The 21,704-nt window shown below is 40.7% G+C and overlaps 2 protein-coding genes across 2 annotated transcripts; both read left to right on the top strand.

Annotated features, from left to right (window-relative positions):
• The first annotated feature begins 466 nt into the window (after positions 1-466).
• On the top strand, positions 467-14,168 carry unc93b1 (unc-93 homolog B1, TLR signaling regulator). The gene is made up of 13 exons (XM_080721508.1): positions 467-699; positions 4,981-5,076; positions 5,934-6,075; positions 6,289-6,442; positions 7,090-7,251; positions 7,385-7,514; positions 8,502-8,595; positions 9,176-9,300; positions 9,721-9,903; positions 10,515-10,788; positions 11,308-11,426; positions 11,606-11,728; positions 12,643-14,168. The coding sequence occupies exons 1-13, from the start codon at positions 697-699 to the stop codon at positions 12,958-12,960; spliced, it is 1,923 nt and encodes a 640-aa protein (XP_080577634.1). The 5' UTR covers positions 467-696; the 3' UTR covers positions 12,961-14,168.
• A 675-nt stretch (positions 14,169-14,843) lies between these two features.
• On the top strand, positions 14,844-20,763 carry LOC308281173 (uncharacterized protein). The gene is made up of 4 exons (XM_080721289.1): positions 14,844-15,126; positions 16,539-16,642; positions 16,759-16,858; positions 16,993-20,763. The coding sequence occupies exons 1-4, from the start codon at positions 14,937-14,939 to the stop codon at positions 17,673-17,675; spliced, it is 1,077 nt and encodes a 358-aa protein (XP_080577415.1). The 5' UTR covers positions 14,844-14,936; the 3' UTR covers positions 17,676-20,763.
• The last annotated feature ends 941 nt before the right edge of the window (positions 20,764-21,704 follow it).

Here is a 21,704-nt window from a genome sequence, read left to right on the forward strand (position 1 = left end):
CCTTGAGGGGGCCCGAGGGGGTCAGGTGAGTTAATCCATTATGTCCTGGGGTCGATTCCACAAATGCCTTCTAAATCAGTAGTTCTCACACTTAGAAGATTTTTTAAACAGATGTGCCTTCTAAATCAGTAGTTCTCACACTTAGAAGATTTTTTAAACAGATGTACAAGCTCGCATTGTGGCACGAACGCACTGTGAGCTTGTGTATTATCTGCTATTTTTAAATAGCCAATGCAAAAATCCAAAATGACATGCTGTTTTTATTTTCAAAAAATCTTGGAACAATTTTGAAATGTAAACAACCCACATCTTGTATTGGGGTCCCTGTCACAAATATGTTCAGATGGGGGTCCGCGACTGCGTTAAAAAGTTGGAGAACCATGCACTTAAGTTAAAATGTGGGCTCTGTACTGTAGCTTTAAGAACATAATAGCCTGTGTGTGTCCTGACAGTCAAGTTGGGGAAGTTCAGACAGACGGCATGCAGAGCCCCTTGGCTCTCTGGGGAAGTGAAGACGAACAGGTTTCATTTCCACCGCCGGAGATTTATTTATGCTTCACTTTTACATGAGAAAGGGGAAGTGTTCCAAAGGATCATGAAGCGTGTGCTTCTATGAGACCAGACGTGAACAAAACATTAAACTAGAAACCCAGTTCCACCTCTGTATGATCCAGGAGGCAGCGCGTACCAGCAAATATGGTAAGTCCAAGTCGTATTCTTTAGTTTGTATTAATTAACAGGTGAAGGTTAATAACTGTTGTATTTGTGTTACTCCGTATGGACAGTGCAGATAAACTGGCACATAACATCCAGTAACATCAACTAATGAAAGTTAACAGTAGTAGGCTATATTTTAGTTTCGTTTTACCCGTAAACACGTCTGCTATTTAAAGGGTCCACTGTCTCCATGCTTATACACTCATTCACTCAATACTAACTTTGAATAGAGTATGTAAGGATGCACCTATCTTAAATTTCTAAATGGCATATGATTTACGCACGAGAGGGATTAATTACCGGTAGTTTTTATTAATAATATTGCTCAAAATGTTTATTGAGTTTTACCACAACATTACGCAATTATGGACTAAACCAAATGGCATATGTTTTTATTAAATCTCAGTTTCTTGCTCACAAATGGCTGACCTACAATTTCATCCAATGTAGTCTATACGTATATTGTCACCTTTAATATTGCTGGATATTTTTGGATTATATTTATCATTTAGCCTACCATAACAAAAGATGTTTACCAAAAACAAAAATCACCCAAAATAAATCCTAACTCGTCACGACTTGTGACTTTCATGTCAGTTATTTGAATTCATCTTTAACCAATTTCGACTTGTTTAGACTATTTTCATTCACTCAAAATGTTATTGCCACAGATTGTGTCATTCGTGTATTCAGTTAGGCCTACTTTTCATGCAGTGTAGGTTAACTGAAAATCAGGTTTGTAAAATGGAAATAAGGAAGGAGTGACACCCCCCCCCCCCCCCCCCATGTGAAAGAGGGAGGAAATAAAGTTCTAGTTCAGAAAATAAACATCATTCTGCCATATGGTTTAATACCATGTAAAGATTTTAACTTGACATGCTATACACTCTAAAAACAAAAACTAGGCTCTACTCAATTTTATTGGTGAAACATTTTTACACTCAAAAATATTGAGTAAATATTACTGTTATGAAATCAGGTAGATGATACTCAATTAATTTGAGTAAAAGTAACCAAAACTTTTACGTACTTATTAACAACTAAAATTGAGTACAATGACCTAAAGAAATTGAGTAGATATAATTAAATTATTCAGTCAATGCCACAAAAGACTACAAGTAAATACATTGAAATATTAAGTAGATCTAATTGAATATTAGAGTATGATTTAACAAAACAAATATGTCACATTTACTCTATTCATTTACTTTTATTGATTTAATTCATATAGTACCATTTACCCCTTTCATTTACTTTACCTTTTACTCCAGGAGTACATGATGTCAAATGAATACACATGAAATAATTATGCAGATAATTATGTTTTAATCAACTAATTTTGACCAGTGTAACACCACATCAAGTATGTACATTCAACTTACTTTAGTATGTAAATGACAAGCAACAATGCCTGCAAAAACAATATGTTTAAAGATAATGATCAGGAAAGGGGTAGTATCCCTGACACTTTTAAAATGTTCTGTTTACTAAAGAGCAGTGTGTGTTCACAATACTGTATATAAGTACCTCTAATTGAACTGTGCATACTGTAAGTAAACAGTCTGTCAAACATTATGCACCATAGTTCTTATGAGCCCATCAAATGAACAGTAAGTCATAACCACAAAATACATTAAAGAAGACAGTCAGAGGCCATTTGGCATGAAAGAAAATCACAACTTGGAATAATAAATAATAAATAAGCATTTACAGTAGCTCAACATTTAAACATATTGACTATGCACATGTGTAATGTCTATATGCTAAACTGACCTGTTTGCATTATGACTCGAATGCACCAGAAACAAACACTTTACATTAACTAATTACTATCAGCAACAAATACCATTGCAAAAATGCTGTTTTGACAATAAATCCACTTTCAGTAGGTTATACCCACTTTCTGAGAGCATCTTGCTGAACAGTAGTCGGCAAGCAGACATTTTTTCAGTCTCTGAACTTTGGCTGAAAGGTGTCCAGGATCCATCTCAACTAGTACTTTTTGGAACATCTCAAGACCATATCTGAGGTTCTTGGGGTATCTCAGATTAAAGGCATAGAACAGTCCCAACAGATAGCAGCAGACCCCCAAGATTGTTGAGGGCAGTGATGCCCTTAATCACAATACCTACATCAGTAGGTTCATTCATTGAGTCCTCTTGGTTCTGCAGCAGGTAGATCTTCATCTTCATCATCACCTCCTCTGTCAACTTCTCTTCTACTCTGACAGGTGCACCAGCAGCTTCCTTCCTGCACACATTGTGAAGATAATTGTTTAGAGCTCACTTTCAGGCTAAATGTTACAAGACACACAGACACACATTGAGCAATCCTAGCTGTCTCCACACATGCAGCCCTGGGCATAATCTTGAATCAGTTGGACCAGACATGCAACGGATGCAACAGCCATTCAGCCAATGTCACAACCTCATTCTCTGGACATCACTATGCTGTTCCTTTGCATGTGATGGTCTCATCCACGATGACATTAAAACGTCAAAACATTTATTTTACTAACTTGAAAGTCCTTGATCTTGACACTATCTTCTTCCAGATGGTCGATGAGACATCGGATGATGACCTCTCGTGTTCGTTGATTGGGGATTCCTCTCTGCAGAATAGAAAAATAATTATTTGAACAATAAAGAAAAAGTATGACTGCACTTTCATAACTAACATAAACTTTGGCAATACAATTGTTTCCACAACCCAGTTTTAGCAACGGAAGCTGGGAGACTGTCCTTAGTAGCTATTAAGACATACATTTAGAAATGAATAATCAGGAGAGAGAGTTGCAGGGGATACAGATGAGTTTAGCATAAATTAATATAGTAATTATTGTCATTAGCCAGGTGAAATATAATTAAAGCAGTTAGAGTAAATGAAAGTTTCATACCTGAAGTACAATACTCATTTGTGCCCAAACTGCCCTTCTTGGACTGGAACATGGACAGTAGTTTGGGGGTATAGAAGTCCAACATTGCCATACATTTTGGCTCAAGATTCAGTGTGGTGATCATCCTGAACTTTGCACTAACCTGGAAGACAGAGATGAGGGGAAGAGAGTAAAAAAGAAGACATGTAGATAATAATGTAGGCCTATACCTGTGCATTGTATCTTCATTGTACACACCATTGTATGCAGCTTGCATAGCTTGTAATAAATGCAAAAAGTCACAATGACTAGAGGGCTTGCACATTCCCCTCACTGTAACCTTAACTAGCTGCAAACCTTTGTAAAGAACATAAGTTATACCCAATACATTTGTGTAGCCTATATGCACAAAGATACAGTAAATCTACTTACCAATATTTGCAAACACTCTCCAGGTTTCTTGTTGAAGAAGATGTGTGCTGCTGCTGTTTGTTGACAGAATGTTCCAGTAGAACTTTCCCATGAACCCTTGTGTACAATTTTGAATCTTAGTCATATCTACTCAATTGTTTAAGTTGTTGTGAGAGATGAAAGATTATTAAGTTGGAATGAATAATAATTAAGTGTCTTTTTAAATTGATCCATATAAGTACTCCATACCCAAATATTATGAAGGAAAATTACCAAAACAAATTGAGTATAATTCATGAATAAAATCAGTTGGTCAAATACTAATTTATTCTCATGAAATTAACTCAAATAATATATGTACATCTAACTCAAAAAGAACAGTTGGATTTTTACTCATTTTGTTTGGTGTGACCTACTCAAACAATCACATACATGATATTCAGTGATTTTATTGAGTAAATATAACTTTTTCTAATAGTGCTATTTACTCGGTCACAGAATTCTTTCTTAGAGTGTAGACTAGACTAGTTTCATGCTAGCCTGGGGCCAGCCCAGATACTAATGCATCTAGCTAACTAACTGCAGTATCTATCCCTACCTTGTTTTAACATGGCTGGGATGTCTAGAAGATTCATTTTTAGCATTATTTATCCCCCAAGTTAAACCATACCAATGGCTGATTATATAGTAAAAGACATTAAAAGGCAACCACAAAATGTCAGCACTATTAATGCCTCCTGGTAGAGGTTGGAGCCCTAAATGACCCATGCAGGATGTAAGGATGTTATCTATGATTACTGTTATAACAGTCAATTATGTAAAAGCAGTGCTGTATGTACAGATCCTGGCTGTTCATCAAGTAGGCACCCTTCCAATTGGAAGCATAAATGTCAGCTGTAGCACACACTACAGTAGTATATGGTTTTATATTTAAGTGTTTAAGTCAGTGAACTCAGTGTACTCCTTCTGGCTGTCAGATGGAGGGAGGTGACGAAGAGGAGATAGTCCAAGAGGTGGACCAGCCTGATGCCCAACTGATCAACGTGGATCCAGAGGGGAATGTAGAGGAACGGGTAAGCGCTGCTCATTTATTATGCATTAGAACAGTGGTTCTCAAGGTGGGGTCCCCTGTTAAATTATTGATAGTTAATAGGAACCCAATGAGGTCTATTTGATTAAATGTATACACTCTCAGAGTTATACTTATACAGAGTAATATACATGAATAAGGGTCCTTGAAATTAGTTTGAGAATCACTGCATTTGAAGACTCTGTTATGTGTCTGTTATGCTGCACTTTACTCTTAATAATAATAATTTGACCGTAGGTCGCCGTTAAGTATCAGAACCGTCACATCTTGACCGTATCTGTCTGGGTAACGCTTGTCTTTTATTGTTGATTGACTGTCACGCCCTGACATCACTGTGATGTCAGGGGAACCACACTAACATAATCCCTTTTATGCCCATATATGGAGATCCCTGTTGTCATCAATATTAAGCCCATATCTGTGAATGCCAATATATACATGTCAGTCTAACCAGTGTGGCTGGTTCTACAGACAGGGATCTCCATATATGGGCATAAAAGGGATTATGTTAGTGTGGTTCCCCTAACAGGACTTCATATGGGATTGCCCATATATGGAGGCCACAGCGGCCACATACAATCCCTTTTATGCCCATATATGGAGATCCCTGTCTGTAGAACCAGCCACACTGGTTAGACTGACATGTATAGTCTATAGGTTAGAAAAGCGCCCTTGGCGTCTTACGAGTAATAATGCATTTTATTTAACACACTTAACATTCTTGCAAATCTCTAAGTGCTTTCCTCCTCTAGCCTCAGCAATGTCTAATCAACTAATCCTCGGTGTCTTCCCTCCCCTCCTTCCGGCCTTCCTTTCCCCTCATCCTCTCCTGTGTGTCAGATGGAGGAGTTCCTGGGCCCCCAGGCAGAGTACGATGAGGAGGAGGAGGAGAGGCGTTACTACAGGAGGAAGAAGCTGGAAGTCATAAAGAACGTTTTGGCAGCTAGTGTGGGAGGCATGCTGGTGTACAGCATATATATGGGTGCGTTGGAGGAAGTCTGTGCGTGCGTGCGTGTGTGTATGTGTGTAATGAGAGCAAGTTTAGAGGGGTAGATTGAGGATAAGGACTTGCAGACGGATAGACTGACTGTTGTTTTTATGTCCGTCCGTGTGTGTGTGTGTGTGTGTGTGTGTGTGTGTGTGTGTGTGTGTGTGTGTGTGTGTGTGTGTGTGTGTGTGTGTGTGTGTGTGCCAGGCCTGTTGCAGATGCAGCTGATCCTGCACTATGACATCACCTACAGAGAGGTTAAGTACAGCAACATGGGCCTGGAGGACATTGACCGGAAGATGATGATGGGTATCAACGTCACGCCTATCATCGGCCTGTTGTACACCCCTGTACTCATCAGGTAGACTCACACACATTATATCAGGGTTTCTCAAACTTTAGATTTTCAAGGTCTCCCCTTAACTCCGACAAGTGTACAAATCGGGTTCATTTGGTTCCATTTGGTTCCAGACTTGTATGGGTCAATTTAGACCCACACCAACTTATATATACTTAAATAAAAGTGCCTTAAACCTGACAGATCCATGAGTGCTGGTATTCTCTTGTTTAAAGTCAATTTAGACCCCCCTAAAGGAATCCACAGAGTCCCTGGAATCCACTTTGAGAAACAATGCATTATATTGTTGCTGTCGGGCAGAAACCTTCTCCATATTCAAACTTTTTATGTTTTTGTTTAAGCTCACAAAGTGTCACGATGTATGTGACATGTTGTGAGCGTACACAGATCTGATATTTTGGCTATTTTGATTTTTCAAGTGAAACTAAAAGTGGTCAAGTGTGTGTGTTGCGTTTATAAATAGGCCTAGATTGAACCAATGAAAAGCAATTTTTTTTCTATTTCCTGAAAAGTGACAGTTTTGGACGTTTCTGCCTGACAGTGACAATAGTCCTCTCATCAAGCCCGTCTTTCCCTGACACCCCTCTCTCTCTCTCTCTCTCTCTCTCTCTCTCTCTCTCTCTCACTCTCTCTCTCTCTCTCTCTCTCAGATTCTTAGGTACTAAGTGGATGATGTTCTTGGCTTCTGGTGTCTACGCACTTTTTGTATCTACCAATTACTGGGAGCGGTACTACACCCTTGTTCCATCGGCTGTCGCTATTGGCGTGGCCATTGTGCCTCTCTGGTCCTCTTTGGGGCACTATATCACAAGGTGAGGAGAGAGAGATGCTTTTAATGGTACAGAGCTCTGTACACATTTTAACATCCTACGTTGATCGCATGTAATAAACAATTAATTGACAAGTGTGTCTCTTTCTTGAACACAATGCAAATAACACACAAAGGATGGCACAACAATACTATGAGTTTGCCAACTACAAGGACGAGCAAGTTCAGGAGCAGAAGAAGCTGCCTGAAGGGGCCAGTTACAGCTACGTCATCGTGTTCCAGTCCGTTTTCTACATCATCTTCAACGTGAGTATATGGCTGAACCCTAACACTAGGTTCTGTTAGGTTGTGTTGTTTATACCAGTGGCGTATTCAGCGGTAGGCGGAGTAGGCCGCCACCTACCTCATGTGATCTGTGAGGCACCTACCTCATGTGATCTGTCTAAATAGAAAAACTCTCTATTTCCATCGTGTAAAGTCCTGACTGGACAGTATAATATGGAGAGGGCCTTGAATAACAGCCCAGCTTCCGAAAAAAAAATTGATCAACCAGTTCCTTGTCCATTCACGGGTAGGCAGCCAGTTAATCAACTCGCTCATAGGGATGCAAATTCTTGCTATTGTTTTCATGGGGTGACGGGAGGGGGGTTTGCAGATAGCAGATCTACAAGCTCACAATGGCGTGTATCAAAACAACATCCCGGTTCTAACAATGGAACAAGGGCGGAGCACTTGTTTTCGGTGGAGATGACGGAGGCGCGCCGGCGTTATATTATAAACACAATCTAATTCACTATGAAGTGTCTTTAATTATAATTAAAGTAAAAATAGTCAAATAACAAGGACAAATTGTTCTGCCCACAACCTTATCAAACCAAAATGCCTAAACTACTGTAAATGTAGGTCTATTATAACTATGATAATGATTTTGTAAGTCCCAATTATTAAGTAGAATACTTGACCTTATAAATATAGAATGTTTATAAGGTGTTATGATTATTTCTTGTGTTATAATATAACACAAGAAATAATGTTTCATATATTATATGAAACATCGCATGTAGGCCTATTATATTACCTATAACCTATACACGAGTGAGCTCTCGACACCACCATGTACTTTGTGCTACTTTACACCACTGGTGCCCGGAAAATGCACGGCTGCCCTGTTGAGTGGGCAGGTGTGTGGGCTGGGCTGCGATTCGAATACTTTTGAGATTGTCCCTGTTGTATCTGAAAATAAATCAATAAAATGTCATGAGAATGATCTCTGCTCTGGTTTTCCTCATACAGCTGAGCTTTGTTTTTGCGGAGTTCCCCATGCGCCTCTTCCTCCAGGATTACCTGTACGACTACAACCACACACTGTTTCAGGTCAAGAGCTGTGGTAAGGACACTCACCCACTCAGTGACACCTAGTGGAGACTGAAAGAATAGAACTTAGAACTTGAAACTAAATGGAGGAAGGAGCTAAGGAGTGTTTTATAACCAGTTCCCCTGCAGTGTAAGGTTCCCCCTTTGTTCAATAGAACTAAAACTACTTTAAACATTATTTTATACTTTGACTAGTAAAACAATGCAGATATACAAGCTCATTGCGCGTCACTATGAGCTTGTAGATCTGCCATTTTCTAAGTTGCAATGTTTAGAACTTTACAGGCATGGCGAGCTTGAAGGAAAATAAACGAAATCTCAATGCAATTTCCATTGTATAAAACAAGAAACTTAAGTCAGCCCTGTAAAGAGAAGTTTCCAGCGTAAACTCCACCGACAACAATATCTTAAAACCTCCAAACCTTGGTGGATTACGGGATAATGTGTCGAACATATAATTGTTGCATCAAAGGTTTGATTACGGACGGTGTTTCATGTTGTTCCCCACATCTTACCCTCTGCTTCAAGTCTCCGTGCTCTGAATCTAAACAAAGACAGACTTTTGTCTCTTTACTAAATCTCTTCCCTGTAAGGTGCGACGGTCTCTGGAGTGATCCCAGGATTTAACATCACAGTGCTGACCAGACTGCCACGGTCCATGCTGCTCATCAAGGTGGAGAGCGTCCTCATGGGCTTCGCCTACCTGGCTATGATCATCGTAAGACTCAATTGACAGCCGTCTCTGTTGTACAATGTGATGCTGAACTGCGAAGTGTTGTCTGTTGTTATCTACTGCTAATGGCTACTGTATACTTTGTTAGTGTGACCATGTCACTCACTGAAAATAACTGATCAGCTATTTTTAGTGAGAGACACATTTCTGTTCCTAGTGTTACAAGAAAAAATATATGAATTAAACAATGGTGCTATTTTTTGAATTGGTAGGATATTGGGCTAAATGAAAGCAAAGGTTTACACAGTGAATATCGAATAGATGCTGGTTGATAGAATGTTCATCCTGTTTTAAAGTAGAATATTAGAGGATATCCAAAGGGATGATTTAAAATGTAGCCAAAGCAGTGATTGTGACGATCAGGTCATTGTGCTGAGTTGTTTTGTTGTGGCTCTCTCTCCATAGTTTCTGTTCTTGTGTGGCGCTGCTTACCGGCCAACAGAAGAGATAGACCTGCGCAGCATTGGTTGGGGAAACATCTTCCAGCTGCCATTTAAACATCTGAGAGACTACCGTCTTCGCTTGCTCGTCCCATTCTTTATCTACAGTGGCTTTGAACTGATCTTTGCTGTCACTGGATTCTCCCTGGTAATATATGAACCTATCATTGACCTTCTTAGAAAGTTCCATGTTCCATTTTACAGAAAGAAAAAAAAACAATAGCTGCTCTGATTGAAGTTAAAATGTCAGTACAGTATACAGTAGGGGTCTTCATAGTTTTCCATCGTTTGACAGCACAGTCATCAATGTATTTTTGGATTCATGTCAATTTGTGTTTTCAGATATTTAACCACTTGAACCGTCAATACTTAATAAACTTGACCTTTCACTCTGTACTTAGTCTGCTCTTTTCCCTCTCTACACCAAAGCTCTTTGTCGAAAATAGCTGATCTACAAGCTCTCGTGCTCTGCGCCTCGTGCTCTGCGAGGCGTTGTGAACTTGTAGATCTGCTATTTTTGGCTAAAGTTCTCCGAATATGGACGTGAGGGTTCAAGTGGTTAATATACAAAAGGAGAGATTTTTTTTCCTTCTATCACACAAAGATTTGGAGGACCCCCTGTAGTAACTCTGAGGAACCCCTAGGGGTCCCGGACCCCCTGTTGAAGACCCCTGGTATACGGTATCCACATATATATTATATATATATTTATTTTCTTCTGTTCTCTTCTCTTTCTTTATTTCTCTCTCTCTCATTCAGTCCTATGGTGTGTGTGTGCTGGGCCTGGAGAACCTGTGGCTCCTGGTTCTGGTGTATGGCCTGTCGTCGTCTGTCTTCTCCTCCCTGTCGCTCTCCCTGCTGCGTCTGCCCCGTGGCACAGGTCTGCTGGCGGGCGCCGCCGTGCACCTGGTGCTGCTGGTGGTGCTGCTGTGGTGGTCTCCAGCCCCCCGCTCACCGCACCTCCTGGGCCCTCTGCTGGTCGTCTCCGTGCTCTGGGGGCTCGGCTCGGCCCTGAACAAGACTGGCATCAGTAGTAAGTACTTTTATAACTGTGGTTCTCAACCTTTTCAGGCCGCGACCCCCCAAAATATTTCATATTTTAACTGGGGACCCCCCCTACCCTGACGAGCACGAAGAGTTGAGGCATTACATTTTGTATAACACGGTTCTATTGTGAAAATAGCAGATCTACATGCTCACAACGCCTCATGTTGCAAGGCGTTGTGAGCATGTAGATTGGTTATTTTCACAATTTCTGCCTCTAATAATTGACAATTTGGCCAATGTTTAATTGGCATTTTAGAGGTATTATAAGTCCTTAAATTGTCACTTTAGATATGTGCAGACACCTCTATAAACTTTATGTTGGTTTGTTTACTGTTGAGTGAGAAAACAATGTTGCACATTGAGCTAATCATCTGGGGACCCCTCAAAATAATTTGGCGACCCCTCTGGGGGTCCCGACCCACAGGTTGAGAACCGCTGCTTTATAACACACACACGTACACAGTTTATCCTTTATCTAAACACCTGTACTCGTGCTGTTGTTTAGTCTTGTTAGGTATGCTGTATGAGGATAAGGAGCGCCTGGACTTCGTCTACACCATCTACCACTGGTTTCAGGCCATCGCCATCTTCATAGTCTACCTGTGGTCCGGAATGCCCATGAGGGTAAGTGTGTGTGCGTGCGCGTGTGTGCGTGCGTACGTGCGTACACTTTTATTATGATGCTTGTGAGGGCCACATGGCCCAATTTATATACAAATTGAAAAATAGATATTTTGTGTGTGTTTACAATGTGTCTGAGAATATAGGTGTCATTGCTCTTTGCTCTTGCCCCACCTCCTTAGGCAAAACTCTCCATCCTATTGGTCACTCTGTTGCTGGCCTGCTACTGCTATTGGGTGATGGAACGTCGCCTAGCCGGGAGTTTGAAGTTCAGACTGCCTCGTATCCCTCGCCCACGGCACAAGGTATCTCAAACAACAAGGATGGAACTTTTAATACTAATAAACTTTATTTGTATTGCACCTTTCATGACATGAAATGCAGCTCAAAGTGCTTAACAGAGCAAAAGTGAAGCACAAGTGCTTAACAGAAAAGGACATACACAGTCACACACTTTTGGTGGCAACAGATTGTATTTGTGTTTTGCACTGTAAATATGGTGGAGGAGTCCAGCTCATGTGCTGAGCAGGATTCAGCATATGAGCTGGGTCCTCGTGAAAACAAAATGGAAAGGAAGTATTTTCTGATCCTCAAGGGAGGGGAACTTTTACTGCTTCACCCTGCAGATTTGCCTGGTTAATAAACCAGACCGAACACAACAACACCCCCTGGCGGTAGTGGTGTTGTAGTACGGTCTGGAACCGGTCCATTGAGATTCTATTTCCTCAACCAGCTTCTAGGGTAGGCCAATCAGGGTTGTATGCTTGGGTCACGTGGTTTGGGGCTCGCGTCACTAGGCTTTAGCCCGCCCCCCAGAAATGAAAGCTCTTCCTGAAATCCCAGACTCTCTTCCCAAAACGAAGTGTGTGATAGAGGCTGGCAACGCCAGGCAACCTGCAGATGGCTGCTCAGACGAGCTGATAAGGGGTTAAGTGCTCAGGGACACTTTGACACGTAGTAGACGAGGCGAGCCGAGGGTCGAACCGGCGAGCCTCCGATTCCCAGATGGTCTCTCATGGTGTACTGCAGGCACATTTAACCTGACAATAAAACCATATACCACCTATCTGTCTCATACATTCATGTTATTTGTAGGCCTGTCATAATTATTACTTAATTGCCTAATCGTAATTATTGAGGTAATAACAATTATATCAATGCCAAAAACACAATGTAACGTTTCATGAACGTGACAGTCTTGATAATTTTGTTTCCAAAGGTCAAAGGTTACCGCTACCTGGAAGAGGAAGACTCTGATGAGCCTGACTCTGAAGACAGCCTCAGCGAGGAGGACACTGATGAAGACGACGGGGAGTTTGAACGAGGAAGGAGACGAGAGTGGGAGGACGAGAGAGACGCGGCAAACGGGCACGATGACGGGTCCCAGGGTTCTGATTCGCCCAGAGCCAGAAGGGGTGGGGCCAGGGGGCATCGTCGTCGGAGACGTAGGGATGCCCACTGGCATGAGGTGAGGGAGGGGGAGAGAGAGAGGGAGGAAGGAAGAGGAGAAGATCTGACAGTTGGAGGAGGAGAGTAGGATCAGTGGTGGAAAAGTATCAATACTGTAAGAAACACTCTGTTACAAGTAAAAGTCTGGTAATCAAAATTGACTTCAGTTAAAGTACAAAGGTAGTGGCATCATTATATACTTAAAGTACCAAAAGTAAAAGGACTCATTATGCAGAATGTTCCGTTACACAATTATGCAGAATGTTCTGTTTTACAAGGTATCATTTTCTGGCTTTATTGATAGGTGTACAGTAGGCTGACAGGGAAACAGGGAGAGAGATGGGGGGGGGGGGTGTGACAAACAGCAAAAGTCGTCAGGATCGGGAATCGAACCTGCGACGCTGCAAGGGCTTGATTACCAGCCTAGGTAGGTGCCTGGACAGGCCAGATTGGCCATTTTCAAAAAGCCAAAGTTTAAATAGGGCTGAAGAAGTTAATGTATGTTTTGTAATAATAATTTGAATCTACAAAGTAAGACTAAACTCAAGTCTTCAAATAATTGCAGTGGAGTAAAAATACAATATTTGCCTCTGAGATTTAGTGGAGTAGAAGTAAAAGTATACAGTACAGTACTGTACTTAATGTACTTAGTTACTTTCCACCACTGAGTGCGATGGAGTGGGAGCAAAGAAATCAGGAAGAAAGACGTATTTGATGCTGCTGAGCTCAGAATGACACGCAGGAAATGTACCAAACAAGAGAAAACGTGATATTTTTTTCATTTAAATTAAGCTGTGATCAAATAAAAAGTAATTGTTGTGAAAGCAATCCTTTTTTATATATGCAGCATTTAATCTTAACTGTCACCACACTGTGGAAATAATGAAGAGTATTGCTTATTAATTAATCATGCATTTTTTTTTTTTTTTTTTGTTAGACAGTCTTTGGTTTATCATTACGAAAGGGTGTGAATAATTCTGGATGTATCTGCTTGTTTGTTTTGATACAAGTTGATTGAGGAAATATATTTTTTATTATGCAAGATAATTGTATTTTTATAAAAACTCTTGCACAAGAGAGGGAGAAACAATTAAACATTTTCTTTACTGTCTAATATTTTGTGATGATTTGTTTTTGATTGATATTTTGCAAGTATGGTTTATATATATAGACGTTTAAGACAGTGTGGTCATATCTTTATTTGCTAAAATATCTGTTTCAATCAACCTGATTGAGGAAATATATTTTTTATTATGCAAGATAATTGTATTTTTATAAAAACTCTTGCACAAGAGAGGGAGAAACAATTAAACATTTTATTTACTGTCTAATATTTTGTGATGATTTGTTTTTGATTGATATTTTGCAAGTATGGTTTATATATATAGAAGTTTAAGACAGTGTGGTCATATCTTTATTTGCTAAAATATCTGTTTCAATCAACCTTTTTAAATGGTATACTTTTTACAGAAATCAAACTATTTTTGTCATAATTGTGAAGATTTAGCCTACTTCTTTTTGATCTCAAAGTCTGCATTTATTACCAAAATGCAGAAAGATTCTTACATTGATGTTGGGGGGTACATGTGGTGCTGATCGACACTTTGTTTATGAGTCAATCAGGCTACTAGTATCAGGTCAGTCATGGTTATAGCTTATGGATGTATGTGTATGGGTCATGGATTCATTTATGTCTGTCTGTCTGTCTGTCTGTCTGTCTGTCTGTCTGTCTGTCTGTCTGTCTGTCTGTCTGTCTGTCTGCCTGTCTGTCTGTCTGTCTGTCTTTTCCACACGAGCATTCCAGCCATTTGGTGGCGATAATGCACATCTAACTGGTTTGTCAAGCGGTTTGTTCAGTTGAACCCTACTCTATGGTTGAACCGATACTAAAACTCCAAAGAAAAGAAGAAGAAACCATTTTCAGCAGCAGACTGTCTGGCAGAGAGCAGAGCAGACTGACTGTGTTTACCTTACAGGCCTCATCCTGTTTTAACCCTGAACTAGCGTTATTTTCTGTTATTCTGTTATTCCGTCATTTCTCTCTCGGCTCATTGTATTTGTACAATGTCAGAAACGCTCATATTTCACTCCCAGCTGAACTCCATCATGGAGAAGCTGGTCATCTCCGCCGTGCAGGAGATCAACAAACTGGTCAGTGATTACTGTGCCGCTGTCATCCTGAAGGATCAACTGAAGAACAGATACCATTCTGTGCATCAACCTGCCAATGAAGAGTCGCAGAGGAACGCGATTGGTAAATATGAATACATAATATTAAACACTGTGTAGCGAGCCTGGCTATAAGAGCAAACAGCAAATGCAAAGGACACGTCTTTGTGATGATGTTCATATTGACTGTGTTTTTCTGCTGTGATTATTATGAACAAATAGCCTTGGATCAAGACTACCTAAGATATGTATTGTCTGACTACTAGCCATGAAACAACGGTGGGAAGGGAATGTCATGTCAGTCTGAATAAAGCAAAAGTCAGACTCGATCAAATACATCTATGTCCAAGGCTAGCTCTAACTATTACTTGTCAATGTCATATATTGGTGCACTGTTGGGGCTATTTTAAAATCCCCTATGTTCAATATATAGGTTTAAAGAAGTGGTTAAACTGATTTTAATGCTAAATTAACACATGTGGCTGGCTCGGGTTTAGGTTAGGTTAAGCACCGTCGGACTAATGACACGTCGGAACAACCCTACGCACCCCATTGGGGATCCCCAGGATCCTTGAGGGGATTCCCAGCTAAATTAGTTAATTTTGCTTAAAAATCAGGTGGATCCTTTTGCTGGTTCCCCCTCAAGGATCTTGGGGATCCCCCATGACACCAATTTTGGAACCACTGATGTAGATAACATACAGTGAGTCAGATACACAACGACAGAGCTTTCTTGACCCTAGTCTGATTTTGTCTTCTCTCATCTTTTTGAGATGTGTGGACAGCTGTAGAGAACTTCAATGTTAAGTACAATGTGATGTGAGCTAATTATGTCTGAATTCTATTGTCACATCACAGGTTTACAGAAGTACATAATTAGTTTGTGTGCAAGTTTGCAAGTTTTTGTTATTTCCGTTGAAGAAAAAAAGAAAGGGAAGAACAGGAGGAGGGGGGGGAAGAGAGATTGGTCAAAAAAACAAACAAACATGACCATCCCGACCATAGATCTGAACCATGGGACAGTCAATAGCCAGGACAGAGTTCAGTACCTGTCATCTGCCCTGACAGTGAGAGATTAAAGTCTATTTTAACGTGTGAAGTTGGCCAACATCATGCCATTTCCTCAGATTTCCAAAGCTATTTTGCAGGATATTCAAAGTGGTTATGATATAGCACAGGATAATTTCACGTTTTGTTGCTTATACTTGTTTAATTTCAACTCTGAATGTTACAACATGATGTGTAATTGTGTATGGTGAAACTATCATTTCATATGCCATTGGAAATCTGTGGTTGGAATCCTGGCAGCGTAACTTCAATGGGTTGGCTTACAAAAAGACTCCTGTCTTTCTTAATGGATTGAATACACAGGACCACAAAGGAAACAAGCCCCTAGGTTTTTCGTTTGTTATCCTTTTAGCAATCATTGTACCTCTGTACAAATTGCAAACTGTTAATGAAGTATTCAATCAATCTAAAAAAAAATCACTATTGTAGGAAACAACGAAGCAGGACTAGCAGTTTTGTCACGTTGTCCCCCTGCTGGGTGGCGCAATAAGGCAGTAGCAGCAACACAAACTGAAGAGGAGACAGAAGACGATGTATGTACAGTTATTTATTTATGACATGTATATGTTATGAATATCAAAATGAGGGGTTACCTATGAGCATAATGAATGAAGATTTTCGCTAAATTGTGCATGATCTTGTTCCACAGGAAAGTTTGACATCGTCAGACTATAAAACTGAAGTGGGAACCATCAAAAATGAGCGACTCCGTGGCGAGGCGACTCCTGGAGACGAGTCAGCGGGGAAAGGTGTGAAAGGAGAAGAAGAGCCAATTCAAAAATAGTTTCAGCTTGTTATCCCGTAATTCGCATTACTGACCATCATCATCATACTATTGTCATAATGGCCATGATCCTGATCACTGTAATCTCTCTCTCTGCAGCACCATCCTGTTCCTCTCCTCTGGTATCCCAGCAACAGCACCCAGCTGAGCTGAGCATGGGCTCCCCTGCAGAGTGGCCGTTCCACATTCCGCCTCCGGAGGGGAGCAAAGAGCACCATGCAGACAACCAACAGTCCATGGAAGCGCAGCAGCAGCTCAACATCGCTGCTTGTCTCGACCAGCTGGGTGACGTGGGCATCCACATCAAGAGGGAGACAGAAAGTGTAGACCTTGAACCTCCGTCCCTGGACCAGGATCCATCAGCACATCTGCCCTTCCAGCTCCACCCAGGAGCTGTGAGCCAAATGTACCCCGACTATGGAGCGTGTGACATCCCCGACCTGTCTCTGCTGAGGAGACACGCCTCAGAGGACGGCATCTCCGGTCACTTTGGCCACCAAACGAGGAACAACGACGGCCACCTTGCGCCGTGCAAGGTGGTTTGTGAGTTTTGTGGCAAGGGTTTCTCCTATCAGAGCGAGCTGAAGCGGCACGCGGTCACACACACAGGAGAGAGGACGCAGCACTGCGAACAGTGTGGGAAGAGCTTCATCCGAAGGAGTCATCTGTTGCGCCACAAGCTGCTGCACACAGGCTTCAGGCCGTTCACCTGCCCCATCTGCTACCGCCGCTTCTCCAGGACCTCCCACCTCGAAAGGCACATGAAGACGCACTTGTGTTAAAAGAGGAAAATATGTTGCATTTAAGAGGCTTTCCTTTCCATGTACTGTTGGATCTCTTAACGGCTTTAACTCTGGCATGCCAATTTGGGCATGAAAATAATGATAATAATAATTTTTTTAACTTTTTTCTCTAAAAAATAGCAGATCTACAAGCTTTTTTTTACCACTGCTCTCTGACTCCTCTGGTGCGATATCCTCTTAAACCAATATCATATTACAAAAATGATAGGTTGCATTCAGAATAGAATTTATATTATTATTTCTTCTCCATGTCTTAAGCTACAAAGGATAAACGTTTCAGCTATCCAGCCTTCGTCAGTGTGCACATGTGTAGCAACGCAATGTGTTGTGACCTTGTAGATCAGTTATTTTTGTTTTACTTTTAGTATTTTATGTATGTAGGTATGTCACTGGTAGATTCAGGGGCTGCCACACATCATGGAATCTAACTGAAAAGGATTCTGTTATATCCATGAATAATCTCAAATGTAACATTTAAAAAAAAGTAAGGGGATAATTTTCTCCTTTTCTGAACATTGCTATTCCCCAAATGTCTTTTATTATGGTATTGTCCGCACAGCTAGTGAAACGCATCCATCTACCATTGCTATTTGCATAGTCTTGTCTTGTCTGGGAGCCATTTGATCTAGTATCAGTTTTGCAATTACTTGGTGTTGGAAAACTGTGACCCAAGATCAGCTTTTGTTCCTAAATTGGTTCATTTTTATAATTGAGAAATGTGTGACTAAAAATAAAAAAAGAAACGGTAGACAATTTAATTCATTAGTCATTGCTAGTTACTATAGTTAATGATATAAGAGTTTTGTGTAACTGTATGCTGAGGCAGATACAGTCGGGGAGACGGTATTTCTTAGTCTATTGCTTGAGAAGTGCAACAGACAGGGTAGTAGTCATGCAGTTCTCTGAGCAAAACCAGAGAATAAGTACCACACATTATTATATGATTGGATAAGATGCTCCCACATAGAGCCCTGAAGGTCGGCAAGCATGGTTATGGTTGGTTTCGACCAATTCTGACCACTACACCAGCTAAGAATGGATTTGTCTGGGGAGGTTGGAGTTCCACACAGGCCATGCCATTCAAGGCCCTCCATGCAAGTGCCTTCCTCACTTTCAGATCTTGCTCGGCTGAGTTGACCCATGAGCCCGGGTATTTGAAGTCCTTGACTTCTTTTAGAGCAGTACCTCCTGTTGTTATAGGACAGGTGGATGTTCTGACAGGATGTTATGGTGATAACCTTGGTTTTCTTGGCATTTAGCTGAAGGGCAACCTTAACACACCGACTCCCCTCTGTTCAGGAGCTCCTGTGCTTGTTCCATGTGGTCAGAGAGCAGGCTGATGTCGTCTGTGTAGTCCAGGTCTGTCAGGGGTCTGGACTATACTGTGGGGTGGTGTTGAGAGTGAAGCCAAGATCCTGCTCTCATGATCCACTGATGGCCTTCCTGAGCGCATAGTCCAGGACTATGATGAAGAGGAAGGGGGCTTGGGTGTCCCTTTGCATTACCCAAACCAGGATGTCAAACTCCTCCTCACTGTTGTCATCCAGGGTCACCACATTGGCCCGAGTGCCTGCGTACATGGAGCTATATTTTCGTCCATGCCTTAACCCTTATCCCTAAACTACTTTGCCTTTATTTACTATTTTGAAAAACCTTCAAATAGCCGATCTACATCGACACGTTGTGAGCTTGTAGATCAGCTATTTGAAATATTTAAAAATGTTTTTCAAAAAAATTGCAAATAGTGATAAGGGGTAAGGCATGGACGAAAATGGGACCCATATGGTCTCTATTGCCCAGAGTAGGTTTGGGGAGACACTGTAGGCCTTAAGGATTTTCATCATCGTGCCTCTGTGCTTTTAATTGATGAAACACAGTTGTTTTTTTCACCTCGATTATTCTCCTTAGCACCAAGATCTGGGCCTTTCGAAAGGTCTCCAGCTTTAGGCACGAGATGATGTTGGAGAGAGACCACATATCAGGCTGCTCGTTGTGCAGTAGAGCAAGTTTGCGAAATTGTAGGATTGGGTCATCTAGGTTCTAGATTGTAGTTCTTTAAGTCCTTTGGAGACTGAAAATATGTTTTGAGTGGGAACCCTGTAACCTTAAATCAAGTGTGTGTGTGTGTGTGTGTGTGTGTGTGTGTGTGTGTGTGTGTGTGTGTGTGTGTGTGTGTGTGTGTGTGTGTGTGTGTGTGTGTGTGTGTGTGTGTGTGTGTGTGTGTGTGTGTGTGTGTGCGCACTTGTGTGCATACAGTATATCGAGTTAATGTATTCTGACACTTTAACCTAACTACATTATTACAACCACTTTAGGATTGTATATGTTTTTAATGCAAAGTTAAACATGCAAATGTGATTCCCTGGTCAACAAAGCTCTATTTCAGAATACATCTGACATTTACCATAATCTGTACAATTTAATACAATTACAGCAAGCAACCCACTGAATGTTGCTTTTACAAAATTGCTTTTTCCCTCAGTTGAACGAGTGGGGTTCAAACAAGCATGAAGTACTACACAAATGTTTTTTATTGGTTTCAGCAAGTTGTGTTCCTTTGATGGAAACTTTTAAAATGTATGATTCAATGTAATTCAATCTGTGTGAATGCTATAATAGATTGTAATGCACAAAAAAGATGACATTTTGTACAATGGTATTGTAACAGTCACATTTCTGTTTCCTTTCTTTCATAAAGGTAGATTGAACTAGCAATGGAAATGTGAAATTGGCCAATGTCGGTTGAATAAACCATGACATATAATGTTGTGTCATCATGGATATACACAGTAATGTTAAAATAATGTTTTTGTAATAATTAAATACTCTATGTAACACTTGTTCTTTGTTTTCCTTTTCTTTTTACATTTTTAGAAAAATGATTTAAATTGTCATATTTTATTGGCCTACACTATTGGGTATTTTATTGCCCCCATTACATGTACTGAAATCTAACAGTATCATTGCATATTCATAACCTTAAATATACTGTATATACAATATGTAAGTTTCTGTTTCTCTATCGCTTTCTACCTTTCTTCAAACTGCAACTGATTTAGCTTGTATAACAAAGATTTTAACCCACTTTTTAAACTTGTAAACCTGTGATGTGACAATAAAGTTGGGGTGAGTTTGTGTTTAGTTTTGCAGTGAAGGAGTTTTTACTTTGAAATAATTTGTAGTTTTTGAAATATTTAGCTTTAAGCGCTCAATGCAATGTCAATGTCAATGGCCATTTGAAGGAGAGTAAAATTGAAATGAGGATTATAATTATTCAAAAGCACCTTAAAAAGTATCTCCAGTGAATCTCACTGGACATGCTTTATGGTAGTGGACTAGTGGTCTAACAATCACACTCTCAGTTTAGAGGTTCCATGTTCAAATCTCAGTTCATTGCTTGAGAACTTTGATCTTTTCAAGGCTAAATACAAGAGAAAACTCTAAAGCACCTGGTGATACGGTCTGTTGAGGGCCAAAAGGTGCATTGGCTCAATGGTGTGATTGCTTAAGTGGTGGTCCCTAGACCCTGGTCCCTGCTACAGGCAGGTTGGACAGGTTCTAGTCCCAACATGCCCAAGGTACAATTTTTCAAGTGTGATTTTACTTTGAAATGTTTTGTAGTTTGGGAGATGTTTAACTTTTAAAACATTCATCTGAAAACGTTGGCACCTCGCTGTTCCTTCATACTTTAACCTAGCGACTTGAATCATTTAAAAAATAAAGGCGAAACACCAACAAAAAAGTGAGTCCCAAAATCAAATACCCAAAACATTTCCGTGTGCGGACAACGCAAAGTTTTCCAGGGGTTTCGCCTGCGGCGTCCGTCCGTTGGCATGGTAACAGCTGTTTTTTGTGTGTGAAAAAGGCGACGCAGAGGCTGACTTGGACCTCATTTGCATGAGGAATGGACGGCGACGATCGCCATCTGGTGGGCAGAGGACAGAGGTATTGAATGCAGCATCCTCGTTCAAACCTGGCCAAGTTGAACAAATCCACCAGTTTTGCCTC

This window comes from Nannobrachium achirus (genome assembly GCF_963921795.1).
Source record: "Nannobrachium achirus genome assembly, chromosome: 3".
NCBI classification, from domain to species: Eukaryota; Metazoa; Chordata; class Actinopteri; order Myctophiformes; family Myctophidae; genus Nannobrachium; species Nannobrachium achirus.